The following is a 19495-nucleotide window of genomic DNA, read 5'->3' as shown; positions in this document are numbered from 1 at the left end:
CCTGGACACGGTGGAGGTCAGCCAGGATGGTCGCAGCAGTGACCCCATGCTTGGGGACCACAGCGGTGCACACAGAGATGGGAGAGTGGTGACTCCAGGACCCATGCTGCTTCTTGTGACATCTGTCCACAGCTGCCCGCACATTGAGGGGAGCTCTGCACAGGGTAACATCTCCAGCACAGCCACCTCCATGGGGGCACAACCAGGCAGCAACATCCCACCGGGCACTTACGTTCCCTCCAGCTCCTCTGATGCCTCCCACAACAAAGACGCTGGGGACCTGGCAGAGTTCCTTGCACTGCCCAGGGAGGTACCTCTCGAAGAAATCCTAAGGCTTATTGATTGCTCTCTGGATGCACTGAAGATGAGCAATTATGTTGTCCCCAAGACTATTGATGCCATCCTGAGCCTGGAAGAGCCTAACACCATTGGGATGGAGTCCCGGGATCCATGGGGGCATTCAGCGATGGAGCTGAATCATGCTGCCATGTCAGAGAAGTGGGGCAGGAAGAGGAGGAATGGAACCTGGCCAACACCACTGAGCAAGCACAGGGCTTTTTCTGGCAGCAAAGAGGAGGCAGGATGGGATCAGTCCCATTCCAGAGATGCAAAAAAGATGGGAGTACTGGAGGGCTGGGTAGGAGGGGTGGTGTATTCTGAGGGGAGAGATGAGTAAGGGTGTTAGAGTAGCTTTGAGGGGACCTTTTATATTGATTGTTTTTTCCATTAAAAGCTGTTTCTTCATATGGCTCTGTGCCTGTGTGGGAGCAGGAGGGAGCACAGGGTGCACTGGGAAATGGCACACGAGAGGTGCAAAAGCCCCACTGAGCCCCAGATCAGAGCCAAAGACCCCTGAAGGGCATGAGCCACCAGGGAAGGAGGGGGACTCCCCATATCCCTTCCCCAGGAGAAGCAGCCCTTTGGTGGGTGAGGCTGAACAGATAGGTCCCTGCAGGGCTCACAGGCACAGCCCCGTGCAGAAAGCAGCACAAACCCCCTGGGACAAGGACAGAACTTGGGTGCTGGTGAGAGGATGGACACACATGACAATAAGGGCTGTAATGCCTTCGTCTTGAACACAAGTAGTGTCCTCTCCAGTGGGGACAGGGCTCAGGACAAAGCCCTTCAAAGGCTCAAGACAATCATGCCCTCCCTCGGGTGCTACTGCACTCAGCTCTGGAGCCCAGCTTTGAGTCTTCCCATGTTCTGTCTGCACCTTGGGTAGCCACACGACCCAGAAGGGAAAATAATAATAATAATAATAATAATAATAACAACAACAACAACAACCACCCAACAACAACAATAATGAAAAAAAATCACTGCACTAGCTAAAACATGCCTGGAGTGTAGAGCTCATACTGACCTTGAACACTTCCAGGGATGGGGCATCCACAACTTCCCGGGGCAAACTGTGCCAGTGCCTCACTACCCTCATTATGAATAATCTCTTCCCAATGTGTAATCTAAATCTTCCCCCTTTTAATTTAAAGCCACTCCCCCATTCTGCCCCTCTGCTCTGCTCTTGTGAGACCTCACCTGGAGCATTGTGTCCAGCTTTGGAGCCCTCAGCACAGCGAAGGAAGGAAAAAATCATTAAGACTGATAAGATAAGGAGCATCAGAGCGTTCTGAAGACACAAAGGAACTGCGATGTACATTCGAGAGTGGGTGATAAGATACGATAACGGGTTCTATGTATGTTTAATATTTCCTGAATACGTAACCAGTGTTTCTCGGAATCTATATGAATATGTTTAACCATTATAAAAGTCCTGTAACCAGCATCAACAGACACCCATTAGGTGAAATGACTCCCTGTGCGTCCAGCGTCGTATTATTTATTAAAGCAATACCTACTTACTAACCAAATTGGCATTGATTACCGACTTTGGCTTTTTTCACGGCACCAACAGGAAGGATATGGATCTGTTGGAGTGAGTCCAGAGGCGGCCATGGAGAGGATCAGAGGGCCGGAGCCCCTCCCGTAGGAGGACAGGCTGAGGGAGCCGGCCTCGTTCAGCCTGGAGAAGGCTCCGGGGAGGCCCTATAGCAGCTTCCATACTTAAACGGGGGCGACAGGAAAGACGGGGAGGGACTCTTTATCAGGAAGTCCAGGGATAGGGCGAAGGGTAGCGGTTTTAAGCTGAAAGAGAAGAGATTTAATCAGACTTTTAAAGTCCCTCCAGCCTAAACCTCCCCGTGAGGGCGGAACGGGGGGAGAGGGCGGGTCACGTGCTCGGCCGCCGCCAATGGGAGCGCGGCCAGGGCGCTCGCGAGGCTTCGCTCGCCATGGCAACCGGGAGCGCGCGCGACCCGCCGCCATGGTGAGTGGCGCCGCCTCCGCGCCCGGACCCCGAGCGCCCCTGCCCCGAGCGCCCCTGCTTCCCCTCCCCGTCCTGCCCCGAGCATCCCTGCTCCCCTCTCCCCGTCCTGCCCCGAGCATCCCTGCTCCCCCTCCCCGTCCTGCCCCGAGCATCCCTGCTCCCTCTCCCCGTCCTGCCCCGAGCATCCCTGCTCCCCCTCCCCGTCCTGCCCCGAGCATCCCTGCTCCCCCCTCCCCGTCCTGCCCCGAGCATCCCTGCTCCCTCTCCCCGTCCTGCCCCGAGCATCCCTGCTCCCCCTCCCCGTCCTGCCCCGAGCATCCCTGCTCCCCCCCGCCCCGCTGCCCCGAGCATCCCTGCTCCCCCTCCCCGTCCTGCCCCTCCCCGTCCTGCTCCCCCTCCCCGTCCTGCCCCGAGCATCCCTGCTCCCACCCCCGAGCATCCCTGCTCCCACCCCCGAGCATCCCTGCTCACCCCCCACCGCTGCCCCGAGCATCCCTGACTCTTCTGCTGGACCCTGTGAAGACTGGTGGCGTTCGGGAGTTTTTGCGGGACCCGGTGTGCCCGAGCTGCTAAACTGTGTTCAGAGGGCGCGAGTGGCTTTGGCCTGTGCTTAATGTGTGTGTTTACTAGTGTAACGTCCTTCAGTGGCTGCTCTCTGGATTGTGAGATGTGAGCACTGGCGTTGGCACACACCTGCCTTTCTCTGTGTAAAGAGTAAAAGCTTTTCACCTAAAGAAACCCAGACACAGCAAAGAGAACACTAATTGAGCTTTTCCTGCAGTCTCTAATTTGCAAGATGTGGGACTTTGTTGGAGACATCAGACTTACAGCCGTGTTATGAGGGCTTGTTTTATTTACTGCTGTTGCTCTTTCCTAGACTGCCTTTCATTTCCAGGCAGTCGAAATCTGTGCTCACTTTTTCAGTATTGTTCCTGCTAGCATCATAGTGTTGCATTTTCAGTGGAGCTGCCCTGCAGATTTGGATTAACAAGGACAAAGTGATCGGATTAACTGTTTTGTTTTAGTTCCTGCACTGCTGTCTCCAACACGAGCAAATCTAACTCAGTAAATTGGAGTAAATGAAATGGACTTCACCTTTGTTTGCAGCAGCTCTCTAGGGACTGTGATTATCAACTCCTGTTCGATACAACTGGTGCTTCCCTGTGATTTGCGCTGCCTGCACCAGCAAAATTTATTCTAATATAATTGGCTGTGCCAGTACTCCATCTTTTGAAATAGAGACATACATAGAAGGCCTAATTAGCCAGATCAAGAAGTTATTCTTTTTTAATTTGCCCTGGGAACGTTTGAGAAACAAAATGAGGTTATCAACTAATACTATACGGGAAGTCGCAATATTTTACATATAAAGTAACAAAGAAATGTACTTTCCTGTGTATTTTTGTTAGTATGTCTACAAAAGATACATCATTCAGCTGCGTTATTCGTGTGTACATATAATACAAAGACGTTTATCCAAGAGCATCCCTGAGCTCTTCTCTCTCCACTAGTTTTTCCGGTTCTGATCCTCTGATTGTCTCCGATTTTGTATGGCTTTTCTGAGGCTACTGGTCACTCAAGGGCTTACTTCCAAGAACTGGTGTTTTTAAAGGGGGAGTACTTACATGATATATATAGGAATTACACATATGAAAATATGGTTGTTTTTTAACGTACTTGCATGTGAAAGTAAGCACAGAAGCTAGTTGGAAGACAAGTCTTCACAATGCTTATGCTCCTTTTTACTTATTTCAATGTCTAGTTATCTTTATACTTCTATCCGCAGGCAGAGCTAGGCCTTAACGAGCACCACCAGAATGAAGTGATCAACTACATGCGCTTTGCTCGTTTCAAGCGTGGCCTGTGTCTCAAAGCAGTCAATTCTTGTTTTCAGGACCTTAAGGACAGCAGGTACTGGGGGGAGATTCTGTGCAAGTATAAAGCAAAACATGCTGGCACAATTGCAGGTTTCAATGCATTATGGTATGACTTTTCTCTATTTGCATTTGTGTGCTCTTAGTGAGGAAGAACAACCCAATAATTTTCCAAACATTACAAGTCGAGTCCTTTTAAAATAAAGTTGTTCAGATTCTTAGGAATTAACATAAATATCAACAGCATGACATTGCTTTATATCTTGCTTCTGACGTCTAAATGTGATGTAATACTGTAGCGGAAATAATAGTTGTGGTTGTAACGTTCCCAAGAGAAAATTTAGATACCACAAGTGATTCATGGTGCCACAGCCATCTAGTAACTAGTGGTACTGGATGCTTTCAGAAGGACATTGCATTATTTAAGAGAGATACCTGTGTAGCGAAGTCTCATAACAATGCAGAATCGTTCCTGTTGTCACATATGACTCATCTTTACTGCTCTGTTTAGGCTTGTTGAGGAGACCTTCACAGTTGATGAGGTGATAGACATGCTGGACGGACTGCAGACTGTTGTGCACAGTGAAGTGGAGTCAGAGCTCATAAACACAGCTTACACCAACGTTTTGCTTCTGCGGCAGCTCTTTTCTCAGGCTGAGAAATGGTACCTAAAGTTACAGACAGACGTCTCTGATTTGGAGAATCGGTAAAATATTGGACTATACAGAATGTTTTTCAATAATAAGAAAACCTCAAACTGTTAAATGTTTCAATTTTTTTTCCTAACCATAGAAAGCTGTTCTTTTACTATTGTATCAATGACAGGTTAGTTTCAGGTCATCCATCTATCTAGTAGCAAGATGCACAATAAACTCAAATTTGTCAAGATGTTTTTACTGGCAATATTCTTAATTTAATTAGTCAATTAAGAGCAGGTGGTAGGATTTAATTAAAAAGCCTTTGATGTCTCATTAGATTATATTTTTATCAAGGATGCTAAATTCTACATTTCTAACACATATGCGATTATATTTAACAATCTGTTGCATTTATTGTATTTGCATAGGACTTCATTCTGTACTTCTAAAAAGACTCAATGCAATAAAGATAATAGCACCAGGCTGGTGAAATATGTTTCATAGCATAGCTATTTTAGTAAATAAATGCTTCCCTTTTATTTTTCTTTTCAAGAGAGTTGTTGGAACAGGTTGCTGAGTTTGAAAAGTCAGAGTTTACATCTTCAAACAAGAAGGTAGAGTTTTTCTTTAATCAAATCATAATCAAATGTCATGTGGAGTCACGACAGATGTCTAAAATACTTAATATTCACTCAGTGTGTTTAAGAGAGAAAAACAAAACAAAAACAGAAAAAACACCCTTTTTTCAAGGAAATCTTCAAAAGTCTCCATAATCTAGCATTTTGCAGTTTGGCACCAAGGCTCACACTGAATTGCCTTGGCTGTTTCCAGATTGCAGATTCCACACAGCCAGGGCATGTGTCGTAATCACTGTCCCAAAGTCAACTGGACCAGGGGTGTGTTGGAGCACCTGCTCCTGGGTTGCCTTCCCCTGGGAACTGGGGTAGGAGTGGGTCATTTGTTTGTCCCATCAAGAGCTGAGAAGATTCCGCAATACAGATATGACTTTAGTTTATCTTGTATGATTATGGTTGCGTGTATTTGTTTTGTAGCTTATTTATATATTTAGTTAATACATATTATATTTGAATACTTAAAACAAGAAAATTGTTTGGAGCTGTGTAAGTATTTTTTTTACAATCACTCAAATATTTGTTCTATTTTCCATTTGCCTTCTGGCTACTGCAGCATCAGTAGCCTTTGGTAAATTCAAGTTTGCAATCCTCTTATGTCGCTGTGTAGTAGATTTGTTTAACTTCAGCTGAAAGTGAAGTATATAACTTTGGAGCCAAAGTACAGTAAGAGATGAATTTGAAATAAAAAGTCATTCATTTGCCTCTCAAAATAAAGCTGAATCAACTGTCAGTAGTTACTTTATAGACAAAGGAATACTTCTGTTCTTCCTAGAAATGTATAATTTAATTTTTTTAACCTTTATTATTTCTTTAGCCCAGTGCGGATCTCATAAAACCAAAACTGGCTCCATTAAATGAAGGTGGGTCGGAGCTGTTAAACAAGGTAAGAACTTGTCTGTTTGTGCAGTTGTGTTTAATGATCTTTCAGCTTTTTCAGCTGAACTGGTTAGTTGTACAGAAATATTTGTATAATGTTCTTCTTGATAGATAGATAGATACCTGAGGATGTAAAGTAAAGTGCTAATAAATGAGTAAATGTGGTTAAGCATCTTAAATTTATTGCAAGGTTATGGTCTGTAACATGTCTTGCAATATTAACCATCCTTTTGCAAAGATGTTTTGGCCTTTGTAATTATTTATTTTTCCATTTAATGAGGTAAATTAGTAGAAACCAGTATCCAGTTTGTTCCATGCAGCTGGCTGGCTTTCCAACAAAAAAGTAAATTAAAATAGGTAGCTGGCTGAAACAATGAAGTTACCGAACACTTTCTGTATCACTTGAAGTAAGCGTTGTTATGTTCAGTCTTTTTTCTCTTGTTAGTTGCTTAAATTCCTCCTAAAGAAACAGACACTTACAGAATATGGAACCTACTAGTTTTGAAAATGGCTGTTTTCCCACTTGCTAAAGAACTTCAGAATTACAAAATGCATTCTATTATTTAATGTTATCAATGGGTTTTGTTAGGTTTTGAGCTTTTTGTTCAGCTGAACTTTTTTAAAATGCCACACTTTTTACAATGCGCTTTTAAATTATGGGCAGCCTGGATATCTAGAAAGGAGTTGCATTTTCTGTCTTCTGGCCTGCATTACCAAAATGTTCTGTCAAATTCTTGTTCCCCATTAATAAAATTAAAGCATTCAGGAGTTCAAACTTGTATTTTACTTACAGATCAATGCAGTTCTCTTTCAAAAATAGGTTCAAATTCTGATTTATAACACATTTTGTTGAATATGTGCATCTGATGCCTTTTGTTTTCCTCAAAAATAATTCAAAGTTTATATGGTGAATTTACTTTGACCGATGAAGTTATTTCCTGTGATACAGAACATGATATGTAGTAACCTGGAATTTGTCTATTTTAAACAGGAATTGTGAATACATTCTTTCTTGCTTGTTGATTAAAAATACAGATGATGAGGAGCAATGAAATTTGCAGCTCTGAACATGCAATTTGCTTTGTTGTGAATCTTGATACTAACAGGATGCTGAGCTCACCAATTTCAATTCAGTACAGCATATGTCAAATTAAGTCAATGATCCTTTATATTACAGTAGAATTGGAGACTTGAATTTCTTGCTCAGAGGCAGAAAACACAATAAATAAATGGATTACCGATTTCTTACAAAGGCCAAATTTTATAAGCATATAGAAGCTTGTTTGCTTTCCTAAGCAATGAAGTGTGTCTTCTTGCCTGAAATAGTTGGAAATTCAGAATAGTGCAAGAGTGTTCACAGACTTTTTCTTGTTCATTAACCCAAAGACAGTTGCTTGTCTCCAAGAAGAAAATGAAAAATTGAAGGCCAGACTCAAGACCATAGAAACACAGGTAAATTATCCATAAGCTTGGATATTTAATGCTGTTTACATATTAAAAAATATCTAAATAAGAATCCCGTGTTACTATTCTCATGGTTTCAACTGAAATATGTTTCTGAGGCTTTATGGTTTCAATGTATCACAGGCTACAGCTGCACTGGATGAAAAGTCCAAACTAGAGAAGTCACTGAAGGATTTACAGATGATCCAAGGAGATCAAAAGGTAAATATAGATAAGGCTCCCCCCGGCTCAACCACCATTTAACACAACTGTTGCTTGTACACCTAAAAAGTTGGTCTGTATGGAGTGTTTCTTTTCTAGCAAATACAAATGTTCAAGTTAGTATCGTCATGTTCCTGGTGGTCTGTCAGCAGGTAATCCAGAATGTTGATTTTTATAACACATACTTTGTGTCCCATAGACCGTGATAAATTATTATCAGAAAGTATTATTCCTGTTACTACCAGGGACTGTTATTCCAGATTTCGTATTCTCAGGGGTGATAGTTGTATTAATATACAAATTTATTTCATTTCAGTTTGCTCCTCCTGATGAAAGAATTGTATCTAACCTTATATCAACCTTATGACCTTATCTAATCTTATAGCAACAAAAACCCCACCAATTCTTTCAAATGTTTGTCACACTTGATTGTGATAAGGACAAGCCAGACTTGCTGCTTCTCACTTCAAACCCTTAAACCCTATGTACTTATATATAAAAGTGTCCAGTGACTTAGATTCTTAAATATCAATTGAAGTTTTGCTACAAATGTCAATGATCATGGGTCAGGTGACATAAAGTCAAACACTTTCTTTTTATGTAGTTCTACTGATGTCAGCGTGCTGTTAAAAGTAATTCACTGCTTATTTTTACTGCTTAAGGTTCCTAATCTGTTTTTGTAAATGAAGATTCAAACATGGTGAGATGCTTCTGCAGAAAAATAGGAAAGTGGAAGTCTTGAAGGTTGACACAGATAAATCTGTTCGATCATCTGAGTATTTTTTTTTAATTTTATGCCTTTATTTTGTCAATAATAAGGATTTTCTAAAGTTTGCTCACCTGTGATTTGTTTCTTAAATTTAAAGCATTGCAGTTTAAACTATTAACAAAACTAGAACACTTTTATCCCATTAGAGAAAATGACTTTTAAAATTTCCTGCAGTATTTACAGATTTGGAAGTTAAATTCAGTATCATAAAACATTTCCACTTTAATTTTCATATTTTAATCCTAATTTCTTTTTATTTTGCTTTCTATCTGGTTTATGGTATGTACTTGGCTTTCTTAATATGTTATGATTTAGTGTAATCACTTTCAACATCTATATTCAATACTATTGTTTTATAGAGAACTTGATTTATCAGTCATGGCAAATATTTTCTTTATCTGTTTTGTTAAGCCTTAAATTATTAAAGGTTTAAAATACTAAAGGGGTTTATTAAATCCTGGATAATGGTGTTTGTAGTTTTAAAAGATTGGAACCAAATCTCATCCTGCTTTTCTGGTTAAACATGAATTGGCCTCAGTGTCAGGGTTGCTGAGTATCTTCAGCTTTCATGTCCTGATTTGCTCTCTGTAATCTGTCACTTTCTTCTCCAGCGTTTAAGTTTTCTATTTACAGGCATATGTGTTGTTGTTGAAACTAGCTAGCAGATACAGTGCTGAAATATACTACTTTACTTAAACAATAAGGTTGTTTGGAGAAAATGCTAAATTTTATCTGGTTTCACTCATATTTTTGCAGGATGGGTGTCAATAAAATCATGTGAACCCAGTTGCTCATTAAAGCAGTAGTTTTCAAATTCCTTAGACAAACAAATAACTGCCAAACCACAGTGGTTCTTAAGGACCAACTCATAGCTCAGCAGATTTCTACCTGTTTTTTCTTGGTGTGTTTTTGTTTGTTGAGTAGTTTAATATGGTTCCACACACCATGTGAACCATGGTTTGGGAGTAACTGGGTTCTGTTGGATCAGTTTAACTTACGGGGTTTGAACTTTTACGTAATGGACTTACGTCACATTTTCGAAAAATGATCATTGTATAGTTTTCAGATCAGAATAGACAATGTGATGCTTTTCAGCCTTGGACTCCTCAAAATTCAAAATAAGCTTTTCTTCTTCCTTGTACAGGTGCTATTATTATGTGGTTCCTATGCTCAAATCTTACATTCCACACTGAAAAAGGAGCAGAGCTTCCTTAGCTTTAGATTTTTATTCTTTTTAAGATGCTGCTGCTTCAGCCTCACCCTGAATCATTATACATTTGAGAATTTGCACACGAACTTTTAAACCTGAGGGAGCTTTTATAAATAGAAATGCATAGAACAGTTACACGAATATAATGTTTTATGACCTAGAAGTGACGTCCAGAAGAGTCTGGGGTTTTTTTCTTCTCACAAAGAAACAGGGAAGTTACTTCACAAGCAGCTGTACGGGCTCTTTTTGTAATGAATCTGAGAGTACAATATTGGTACCTGATGTACAGTATGACCTTTAACACTTTAATCTTTTCCTACCTGGATTACTCTGTTTTTTAAATGCCTGTGATATTTTACCTGTTCTAAAAATATATTATAGCATAGACATTCAGATCTTAAACTGCAATTTGCTCTTTCTGTATGCTGAATAACTTCTTGTGATATGCTTCATCCTGTGGCTTCACCTAATTCCTAGAGAAGTGAAGTACAAGAGCTTGAAATATCAGGATGGCAGAGAAGATATTCCAGCCATCTTTAAAATGCATTTATTAACAATTCTTTTAAGGTTATAAGTTAGTTAGTGCTTTAACTAATTTTTTTTTTTAGTTAAAGCAGTTCTAATTTAGATTTCACAGGAATAGCATGAACGTAATTATTAAAAATTAAGATGTACCCACTTTATCTGGAAATTTGCACTTGGCATTTTAAATATTTCTTTTCTTGCATTTAACATTAAATATTCTTCTTTTGAAGACTAATACAAACCAGGATATTGCTGAATTGGAGAATAAAGTGGCAGCTTTGAAATGCCAGTTTGAGAAAACTTTGAACGACTCTACTGCAAACCAAAAATTCTTGGAACAGAACTTGGTGACAACAAAACATGACTTGCTCAGGGTTCAGGATCAGCTCTCCACAGCTGAAAAGGTTAGCATTTTATTGTAATGTAAAGGTGAGATCCTCACTCATGTTTTAACTGATTAGTAATTTAACAAGCATGCACTGCTGGGTGCAGAGTTTAGTTGGTCACACTTGTGCTAGTGTATTTTTGTTATTTCAGTGGGAAAACTTGTTATATGTAAAATAGCAAAAAAACCAACTAACTGCGTGATTATAACTAGATGAATACTTAAAAATTGCCTATTTGTCTGCATAGAAATTTCTGAATGAAAGGTATATTCAAAGTCTTCAGACGACTTTCAGTCTGATTTTGTTAGAAAAGGAGGCTTGTGTTTCTCAATCTGTCCTGGTAATATCATTTGAATCTACGACCTAATTTCCTCTCAATTTGAGTAAGTTAGACAAAGTGCTATCCTGAAACTTGAAGAGGACTAGCGCCATCTATTAGCCTGGGTTTCATAATATGTAAATAGTATGTTGGTGGTGTTATTATGTAGGAATTGGAGAAGAAATTTCAGCAAACAGCTGCCTATCGCAACATGAAAGAGATTCTCGCTAAGAAGAACGAACAGATAAAGGAGCTACGTAAAAAGCTTTCCAAGTAAGTGATGCTATTCTGTCTGTCCAAGCAGGATCCTTGTTCTGGGTCAGTGTTCTGCTCCGGTTTCATTTTTATAAATGTGAAGCTGTCTCTAAAACAGACTAAATTTTCCCTTAAAAAGAATTTCTAGGAGGCTGTTCCCAGATTTTTTGACAAGCCGATCCGTTTAGTGGCTGCCAGGTGAATAGGACTGGTGTGCAACAGCAACTACTGTGTAGTATAGAATAGGATGGAGGGGATACAAAATATTCACGGGTGTGGTAGATAAGCCCTCAGGTGCTGCACATAGAGGTACAGGTAGGAGATGTACCAGATGCTTTGACGTGATCTGTTTTCTTCCATGCTTGTTTATGGGAATGAGAAGTCCACAGCAGGTAAACAAGGTTAGGCCTGTATTGAGTAAAGAAGGATGCACCCTGGCCGTTATATTAGATGAAAGATGATCATTCTACAAATGTCAAATGAGCTTTGACAACACGGTTCCTGTAGATCTGTGCTGCAGGAGGATAGAAGTGGAATTTAAAACTTCTGTTTAAGTTTCTGCCCACGTTTTGGAATTTGTGGGAAGCTTCCTTGTCATTCCCTCACTTCACTCTTTGTTAAACTGACCAGTTTCAAAAGGAGGAAATAGTCTAATAAAAAGTATATTAGCCTGTGCCCCAAGTCATACAGCAAGCCTTGACAGGAATGCATCACTAGTGGGAGTAATTTATTACTTGGGTTTCATATTTTCTTTAGAAACAAAATGTTGTGTATTTTCTACTCTGTTTTGATGATTTTTTTAATTATCATTTTTTAATCCTCAGGTATGAGTCAGAGGACTAAAACACCAAGGATATCCGATCTGTCAGAAGCTGCCATAGAAATAAAATGTATTATTTTTCAGTAATTTTCATTTTGAATGGTATATTTTTTGCTTCTAGTGCTTAAAATAACTTTTAATTAATACTAATAAAATACTGAAACTCCTATCTTACTTCCTTATAAACTTACAGTTTATAGATATTAATTTATGCAGTCATGTTTTTAATTGTTAACCATTGACATTCCTTGAGAAACAGCACACGGGAGCTTATTGAAGAACTGAGACCATTCCTGACAAAGAAAAGAGATTATTTTTGTTTCAAAAAGAAAAAAAAAAGGAATAAAATAAGCGTTAGAGGGGTTTTTTGACCCCTATAAGGTGGAAACTCCAGTAGTTACTTTTGTATAGTTAATCTCGCTGTGAGATGGCATTTATATGGGAAAATTGTGTCAGTGGAAGAAAAAATTAGGAAGGAAATTAAAAAATATGCTGATTCTGTAATGTTATTTTGTGCTGGACATCTCATATCTCGGCAAAATGTAGTCACTTTCTTTTTGTTAGAGAGCTTTCATTAGATAGTGAGGTAAAAATGCTTTTTAGCAGAAGTGCTAGACCCTTTTAAATGAAACCACTAATTGGAGTTACACTTTTTCATTTGAGTTTATTTGAAACAAATTTGAACATCAGAATGCAGATTCTGATTTTGCCAGTATTCTTAACGTTAAGTTGGTAATCTGGAAAAGCATAGGGAAGGTGCTAATGGAGCCATATTCTTGGGAATTAAGTTATTTTGGACATTTTCATCCCCTGTCTTATTGTAACCCCACCAGAAAGCATCTTACTTCTCTCGAGTCTTTTGTCTGTAACCTTATGTCTTTAATTTATCTGGAAGCCTCTTAATAGTGCGTTCTACTTGTTCATCTGTCCCTGTTCGTATGTGTGTTGTATTTTACTCCAAATAAAAACTTTGTTTTCAAATATAATCTTTAAGGAGTTGGGTTTTTTTATAGGAATGTTTTGTATAGCTCTTTATAAAAATATCTGTAGAAAGGAGTGGCAGATCAGTAAAGAATCTTGCTAGAAATGTGAATATGCAAGTTATATATTCATGCCCGAAGCCGCATCACTTCAAACAGCTGTAAAACAAGTGTACCAGTGGCAGGGCTGGGAAAAGGCTGGGGAGTGGGTGGGTGTGCGCTACAGAAAGTGGAATTTAACAGTGTTTGTCTCAGGAGCTGACTGAACTGGAGTGGATCGCTTTTCCTTATTCTTTCTCAAACAGGCAAAGATGTTAAAATTGCTCAAGCAGCGATTCCCCAGTCAAATCTGTGATACATTTGCGGTCTGTAAGTTATTTTGTTGTCCTTTTTCCCCCACTGGCTTAAGCAAGGTTTGGTTTGGGATAAAGTCCTGTGTCTATAGCATCTTATTGTTGTGGCATGGTAGTAGGGCTTTATGGGGTGATGTACTCCTCATGCAGTGTCAGTTAAATTCATGAAAGGTATTATTTTGCCCCTTCTACCGCCACAAAAATGTGAAGTTAGGGGTAAGTAGGGGTGAATATGTGAATAGGGGTAAACCAAAATGCTTTCTGCTCCGTGTTTGCTCAGAACAATTACATTGGCACCGACAGGAATACTTGTCTGGGTGAACATTGTGTTATTCTTTGTAATGAAACTCATTTTTGTGAGATCGGTTATTATTTCTGAAATGGCAGGTAAGGGGTGAAGAAAGGCAGAGGATTTCATGCCTTCTTCTATTTTTCATTTCTGACAAATCTTTTGGCTATTGACGTAGTTAGGATACTGTCTCTGAGATAGGCCTTCATTGTCTGCTTAGAAGCCATTTCAACAAAGTACATTCTTGCCTTCAGAAAACTAATAGGTCTCAGTGAAATAAATTGGCTGTAGGCAAGCATGGTTACAGACCTTGTTATCTCCTCAAATGTGATACAGGGCAATCTTGTAGGGAATTGTGTAGTGCAAAACTGAAATACTGACTCTGATTACCTGTCTTGCAGATTGGCAGCTTGGTGAGTATGAGATCAGGGAGATGCTGTCATTGGTTTGTGTTGTACAATGGCAAAGGTAAAGGTCTTGTGTGGGGCTCTTGAGGAAAAATACATCGCCCGTCGAATATGGTGTACCTCTCAAAGGCAGCGATTATACAGTAGCAATTCTCTTTTTGTTGAGATAGGTACAACAGTTATAAGATGACATCAGGACCTCTTTGGATTGTCTGATGTTTCTAGAACTTGTGTTTCCCTGAAGTTTCTAACACTGCTTTTACCAGCTTTTGGTTTTTGGAAGTTCCTTATGTTGCTCAAATAGGCATAATCTATTTGTTTTTTTACTTCAGCTGTTAATTCCCGTGTTATGCTTGAAATCAGTATTTAAAAATAAATTTTTTTTATAACTGGCTGATCTGCAGGAGTCAAATCTCCTTCAAGCTGTGTGTGGGTTTTTTGCTTGCAGACTGACGCATATTTTCTATGGGAATAAAATCTAGGTAGCTAACTTTGCTGGTATTGACTCTGACAGCTAACAACCGACCCTGTGCTCTAACTGTGACTTGGATTCAACAGTTGGTCGTTAACAATTGAGCCAACAGTGCTGCATTCTACCTTCCTAATGAGACTGTGTATTACCTGATGTTCTGTAACTGCTCATGAAGTACTCTTTAATCTGTTTTTCTCTTGTAGATAATACCCATTTTTTTTAATGTCCTAAAGTGAATATTAATACATTACACTTGAACTGCTCCTCTTTATTTGATAGAACAATGTAAGGACAGCTGCAATTTGGGCACTTCCCACATACCCCTTGCTTTTGGGAAACTGCCAGGTACTTAGATTTCAATCCAGCTAAAATGTTCTTTAGATTCCTCAGCTTTATTTTTTTCCCCCTTCTGGGATTGTCAAGGACTGCTCTTGGCTTCTGCATGAGACCAAATGCTGTCAGTCCACAGTGAAATGATTCTTACCACCTCAGAAAACAAGCGTGAATCATCTTTGGGGGGGTCAGGTAGCTGAATGGGTCAAGCTTTAAAAAATTTGAGCTCTTCTGTGAGGCTAGGCTTTTTTAAAACACATTAAAAAGCAATTTAATGTAATTTGAAGGTAAGTTTATGGGCAGGTAAGAATTGTTATTATAACTCTTATTGTAAATGCTTCTAAGTGGCTTTGAGCAGAGAATGTGCCCACAGCAGTTAGAATCATAGAATCACCAGGTTGGAAAAGACCCACCCCATCATCAAGTCCAACCATTCCCATCAATCACTAAACCATGTCCCTCAGCACCTCGTCCACCCATCCCTTAAACACCTCCAGGGAAGGTGACTCAACCCCCTCCCTGGGCAGCCTCTGCCAGTGCCCAATGACCCTTTCTGTGAAAAATTTTTTCCTAACATCCAGCCTAAACCTCCCCTGGTGGAGCTTGAGGCCATTCCCTCTTGTCCTGTCCCCTGTCACTTGGGAGAAGAGGCCAGCACCCTCCTCTCCACAACGTCCTTTCAGGTAGTTGTAGAGAGCAATGAGGTCTCCCCTCAGCCTCCTCTTCTCCAGGCTAAACAACCCCAGCTCTCTCAGCCGCTCCTCTTAAGACTTGTTCTCCAGCCCCTTCACCAGCTTTGTTGCTCTTCTCTGGACTCGCTCCAGAGCCTCAACATCCTTCTTGTGGTGAGGGGCCCAGAACTGGACACCTGAACTGAACCGAGTTACCGTATGACTGTTAACTTTGACACTGTCGCAGTGAGAGCATTGATCCAGGGTTCCTGCCCTGCTCTGGCTGCCCACACAAGTCCTGAAGACACCTGGATCTGCCCTCCTTATCACAGTCTACTCTCAGACATTCTGTGAAACATCGGACAGTGTATTTGGAGTCAGCTCTTCTCCAAATAAGGGTGGGTAGACTCATGCCATTCTGATCCAGCAGTCTTAATTTATTATTATTATTTTTTTTAATTATTATTTTTAGGAACCTGTTCATGTAGTGTCTGATGTTGCTGGGGTGCCGTTGGTGCAGGACTCTGATGGGGCAGCTCACCACTGACAGCTGCTGGCGAACAAGGGAGCTGCCTGGAGACCTCCCCAAACCGCAGGCAAGCTTTGACAGACAGACAGACAGCATGAGCTGGCAGAGGAATCATAGAATCATAGAACAACCAGGTTGGAAGAGACCCACTGGATCATCGAGTCCAACCATTCCTATCAAACACTAAACCATGCCCCTTAGCACCTCGTCCACCCGTGCCTTAAACACCTCCAGGGAAGGTGAATCAACCACAAACAGAACAGGACAAAGAGAAGAACAGACTAAATAGACCAGATATCCTTTTTATTTTAGTGAGGTGCCAGTCTGTGAGTCAGAACTGTGTTGAGAGCGCCTTCGTGGAGGGACTACCCTAAAAAACCCACACAGTCAGAAAATGGATAGAGCTGCAGTACTAAATAAAGGCAAGCAGTGAAAATAAAGAGGGGACTCTCCTCAGGCATGTTTTTCTTGGGAGACTGACGTAATGCAAAACAGTTTTAAGGTGATTGAGGGGCTAGGTATGACTTCAGGATACAGACCTCAAAGGCTTAATCTACAGTCTGAAACTATGCGGCAAGTAGTAGTGATGAGCTGGTAGGAATAGTTGCAATCCTAATAATTGCTTAGAGGAGTAACTAATCTCAAGCTGCATGTAGAGCAACTGCCCAACAGTTGTCCTGGCCTGAGTTGTTAAAGGTCTAGAAATCCAGCCGGATTTTTTTCTTTTTCCTAAAGTTGGGGAAATATGGAACTTAGAGTAGCAACTGTGAACAGTGGATCCAAACAGAAAAAACACATGTGCGTGCTGCTACTCTCTTGGTTGTGTATCTGCTCCTTTGTAGCATAACTAAACATTTGTGGAGGCTGTAGAGACTCTTCCATCACTTCTGTTTGATAATCGTATAATATGCTAACAGACAGCATGTTTCCATTTGGAAGGGAGTGTCTGCAGGAATGGCAGGTACTAAACACTGCAGCTGGTGCCTGCTGACACTTTGTGCTCCTCCCACATATCGGGTTCATCAATGAAAGCCCAGAGAGTTTATTTTTAAATCTAGGGGTTATAGTCCTATATGTTGGATGTAGCATAATAAAGTCCAGGCTACTTGGACTTTACCTGAATTATCTAGTAGTTGTCTCTACCAGACTTCTTCAATTGCTGCCATTATTCATTTCTCCCTTGTTTCTGTCTCTTTTGGCAATAGATCTGTTAAGGTTCGCTCCCACCCTCAAATAATGGTCCCCAACCACTAGGACTTCAGACTTCCTTTTTATTTGTATTTTAGGTAGCTGGGAGCAACACTTGACTTCTTATTGTGGTGACACAAGCCCAGGATTTCCAGTCAGTGTCTTCACCTAAGTACCTCCAGTTTTGCTGCAATGAGAAATGGGATTTTCCACTTTGTTTATCAGCTTCTGATTAAGTTTACGTAGGGCAGTCCCACCAGTCCCTGGCCTGCTGTGGAGAATAACCCTACGCTTTCTCACCCACTTCTCCCAAATCCCACACTCTCAAATTTGTTAGGTACTGGGAGGTGGGTGGCAGAATTTCTTTCTAATCCTCCTTTAACACGAGCAGTGAGATGATAAACCCAAATGAAGAAAATTCAAAGGAGATAAAATCTTGAATAGCATCAGAAATAGCCTGTTTATTCTCTGAGGTGTGTATGGAAAGTTCCACATCAAGAATTTGGGAGTGTTGCCTGTTTAAATACGTTTAAATCATAGAATCATAGAATCACCAGGTTGGAAAAGACCATTTTTCTATGAAAAAGGATGAGTAATTATTAAATGCCAACAGGCTTCAGGAACTGAGAGCTTTTATGATGTTTGAGTGCAACCAGAAGGTGTTTTTTTCACTCAGAACAGCTCTCATAAGGAAGATTATCACAGAATAATTTGTGTTGGAAGGGACCTTCCAACCTTAAAATGTATTTAAAACCTGCCTGCCAAAGAGCCACTGAATGACAGGCACTTGGCTGGGTACCTGTGTCCATGACCAGGTATTTAAAAAATACACTCATCCAAATTGCTTGTGACACTGACCATTCCTGAGAGAAGCAAGGATTCATTTTAGTGCATCTGAACTTACTGATCTTGACCCGAGCCGAGGACACCACACCTCTCTGCCTGCACAGTCTCCCCGGGCCCTTAGTAAACTAGTTTGAAATGTAATGGGAAGGAGGTACAGAGCCAAGGAAATGTTTAACCTGATTATGCTCATCAGTAGCACAAATCTATTCACACAGAAGCATCCCAAGTGCTAGTGATGTGGTATCTTTTTAAGGCTGTCCTGCCTGCGAGCTGTTAAGCACTGTGAGTTATTTATAAGGATCATTTGTAATAATTCTCACAGGCAGTGACAGGCACTTAACTTTATAATAACTTGCAAAAGTGTTTGTGAATGGGGACTGCTAACAGATCTGTCGTTTCTCAGTGTGTGTGTCCTTTGGTTTAATAGCTTACAGATATAAAAGTACCTTGGATTTTTCCTTCCAGCAGAATTGAGGGTTACCCATGAGATGCATTTCCAGGTCTAGCTTGCATGTTGCAATTCTGCAGGCAAGAACTGCAAGGATGTTGCAGAAGAGCCAGGAGCTCCCTGCAACAGATGTAGTTTCCCCAACCCATCCCTTAACCAAAGCAGGAACAGTTTGGCTTCAGAGCCTGCAGCTGGGCTGAAAACTCCACTGAGAAACCCACAAGGAGAGCACACAGTGACACAGTGAACACCGATAAGGAGCCTTGGGCATGGCTCTGTTACATGCAATTTGACTATGAGTCAACCACTTTTATCCTGTAAATACAACAGCCTAAGTGAGCCTTCCTTGAACTCTCTCTGCCTGTCCGTGTGGCTGCGTGGTGATGATCTCCCCTTGCCCTGGGAGGACGCCTCGCAAGGGTGCTTCTCAAAGCAATGTGATACTTTACCAACAACAGGTTGCCGGTGAGCCCCAATTGAATCTTCCCTTGGACGGCAGCTGGACTGCACACCTTCCAGTCTCCTCTTTAACAGAGATTAGTTGTTTAGCCTAAGTAAGTAAAGTTTTGAAAAGAATAAATAATTTTGTGTTATAACATTATGTGGTTCAGTATGCTATTTGCTTAGATTTCTTAGCATGAGTAACCAGACTTGCTCTGAAGGACTAGGCCACAAGCTGGG

The 19495-nt window shown here is 40.9% G+C and overlaps 1 protein-coding gene across 2 annotated transcripts; it reads left to right on the top strand.

Annotated features, from left to right (window-relative positions):
* The first annotated feature begins 2239 nt into the window (after positions 1–2239).
* On the top strand, positions 2240–13284 carry LZTFL1 (leucine zipper transcription factor like 1). Of its 2 annotated transcripts, none has more exons than XM_069859993.1 (10): positions 2240–2326; positions 4113–4237; positions 4712–4906; positions 5392–5452; positions 6288–6356; positions 7736–7801; positions 7937–8014; positions 10764–10922; positions 11393–11496; positions 12303–13284. In XM_069859993.1, exons 1-10 carry the CDS (start codon positions 2252–2254, stop codon positions 12319–12321), a joined length of 951 nt encoding a protein of 316 aa, XP_069716094.1. In that variant the 5' UTR covers positions 2240–2251; the 3' UTR covers positions 12322–13284. The 2 variants fall into 2 exon arrangements, with proteins under 2 accessions (XP_069716094.1, XP_069716093.1); XM_069859992.1 differs by having other exon boundaries at positions 10749–10922.
* The last annotated feature ends 6211 nt before the right edge of the window (positions 13285–19495 follow it).

This window comes from Phaenicophaeus curvirostris, chromosome 6, assembly GCF_032191515.1.
Source record: "Phaenicophaeus curvirostris isolate KB17595 chromosome 6, BPBGC_Pcur_1.0, whole genome shotgun sequence".
NCBI classification, from domain to species: domain Eukaryota; kingdom Metazoa; phylum Chordata; class Aves; order Cuculiformes; family Cuculidae; genus Phaenicophaeus; species Phaenicophaeus curvirostris.
Note: the sequence above shows the minus strand (reverse complement) of the source record. Positions and strands in the feature narration are given on the sequence as shown.

What these genes read in the sequence shown, in the direction of transcription:
- LZTFL1 (XM_069859992.1), top strand. Translation starts at nt 2,252, where the DNA reads ATGGGAGCGCGGCCAGGGCGCTCGCGAGGCTTCGCTCGCCATGGCAAC. An exon ending in TGATCCAAGGAGATCAAAAG is followed by an intron (nt 8,015 to 10,748) that starts GTAAATATAGAT and finishes CTTCTTTTGAAG; the next exon opens with ACTAATACAAACCAGGATAT. An exon ending in AGCTCTCCACAGCTGAAAAG is followed by an intron (nt 10,923 to 11,392) that starts GTTAGCATTTTA and finishes GTTATTATGTAG; the next exon opens with GAATTGGAGAAGAAATTTCA.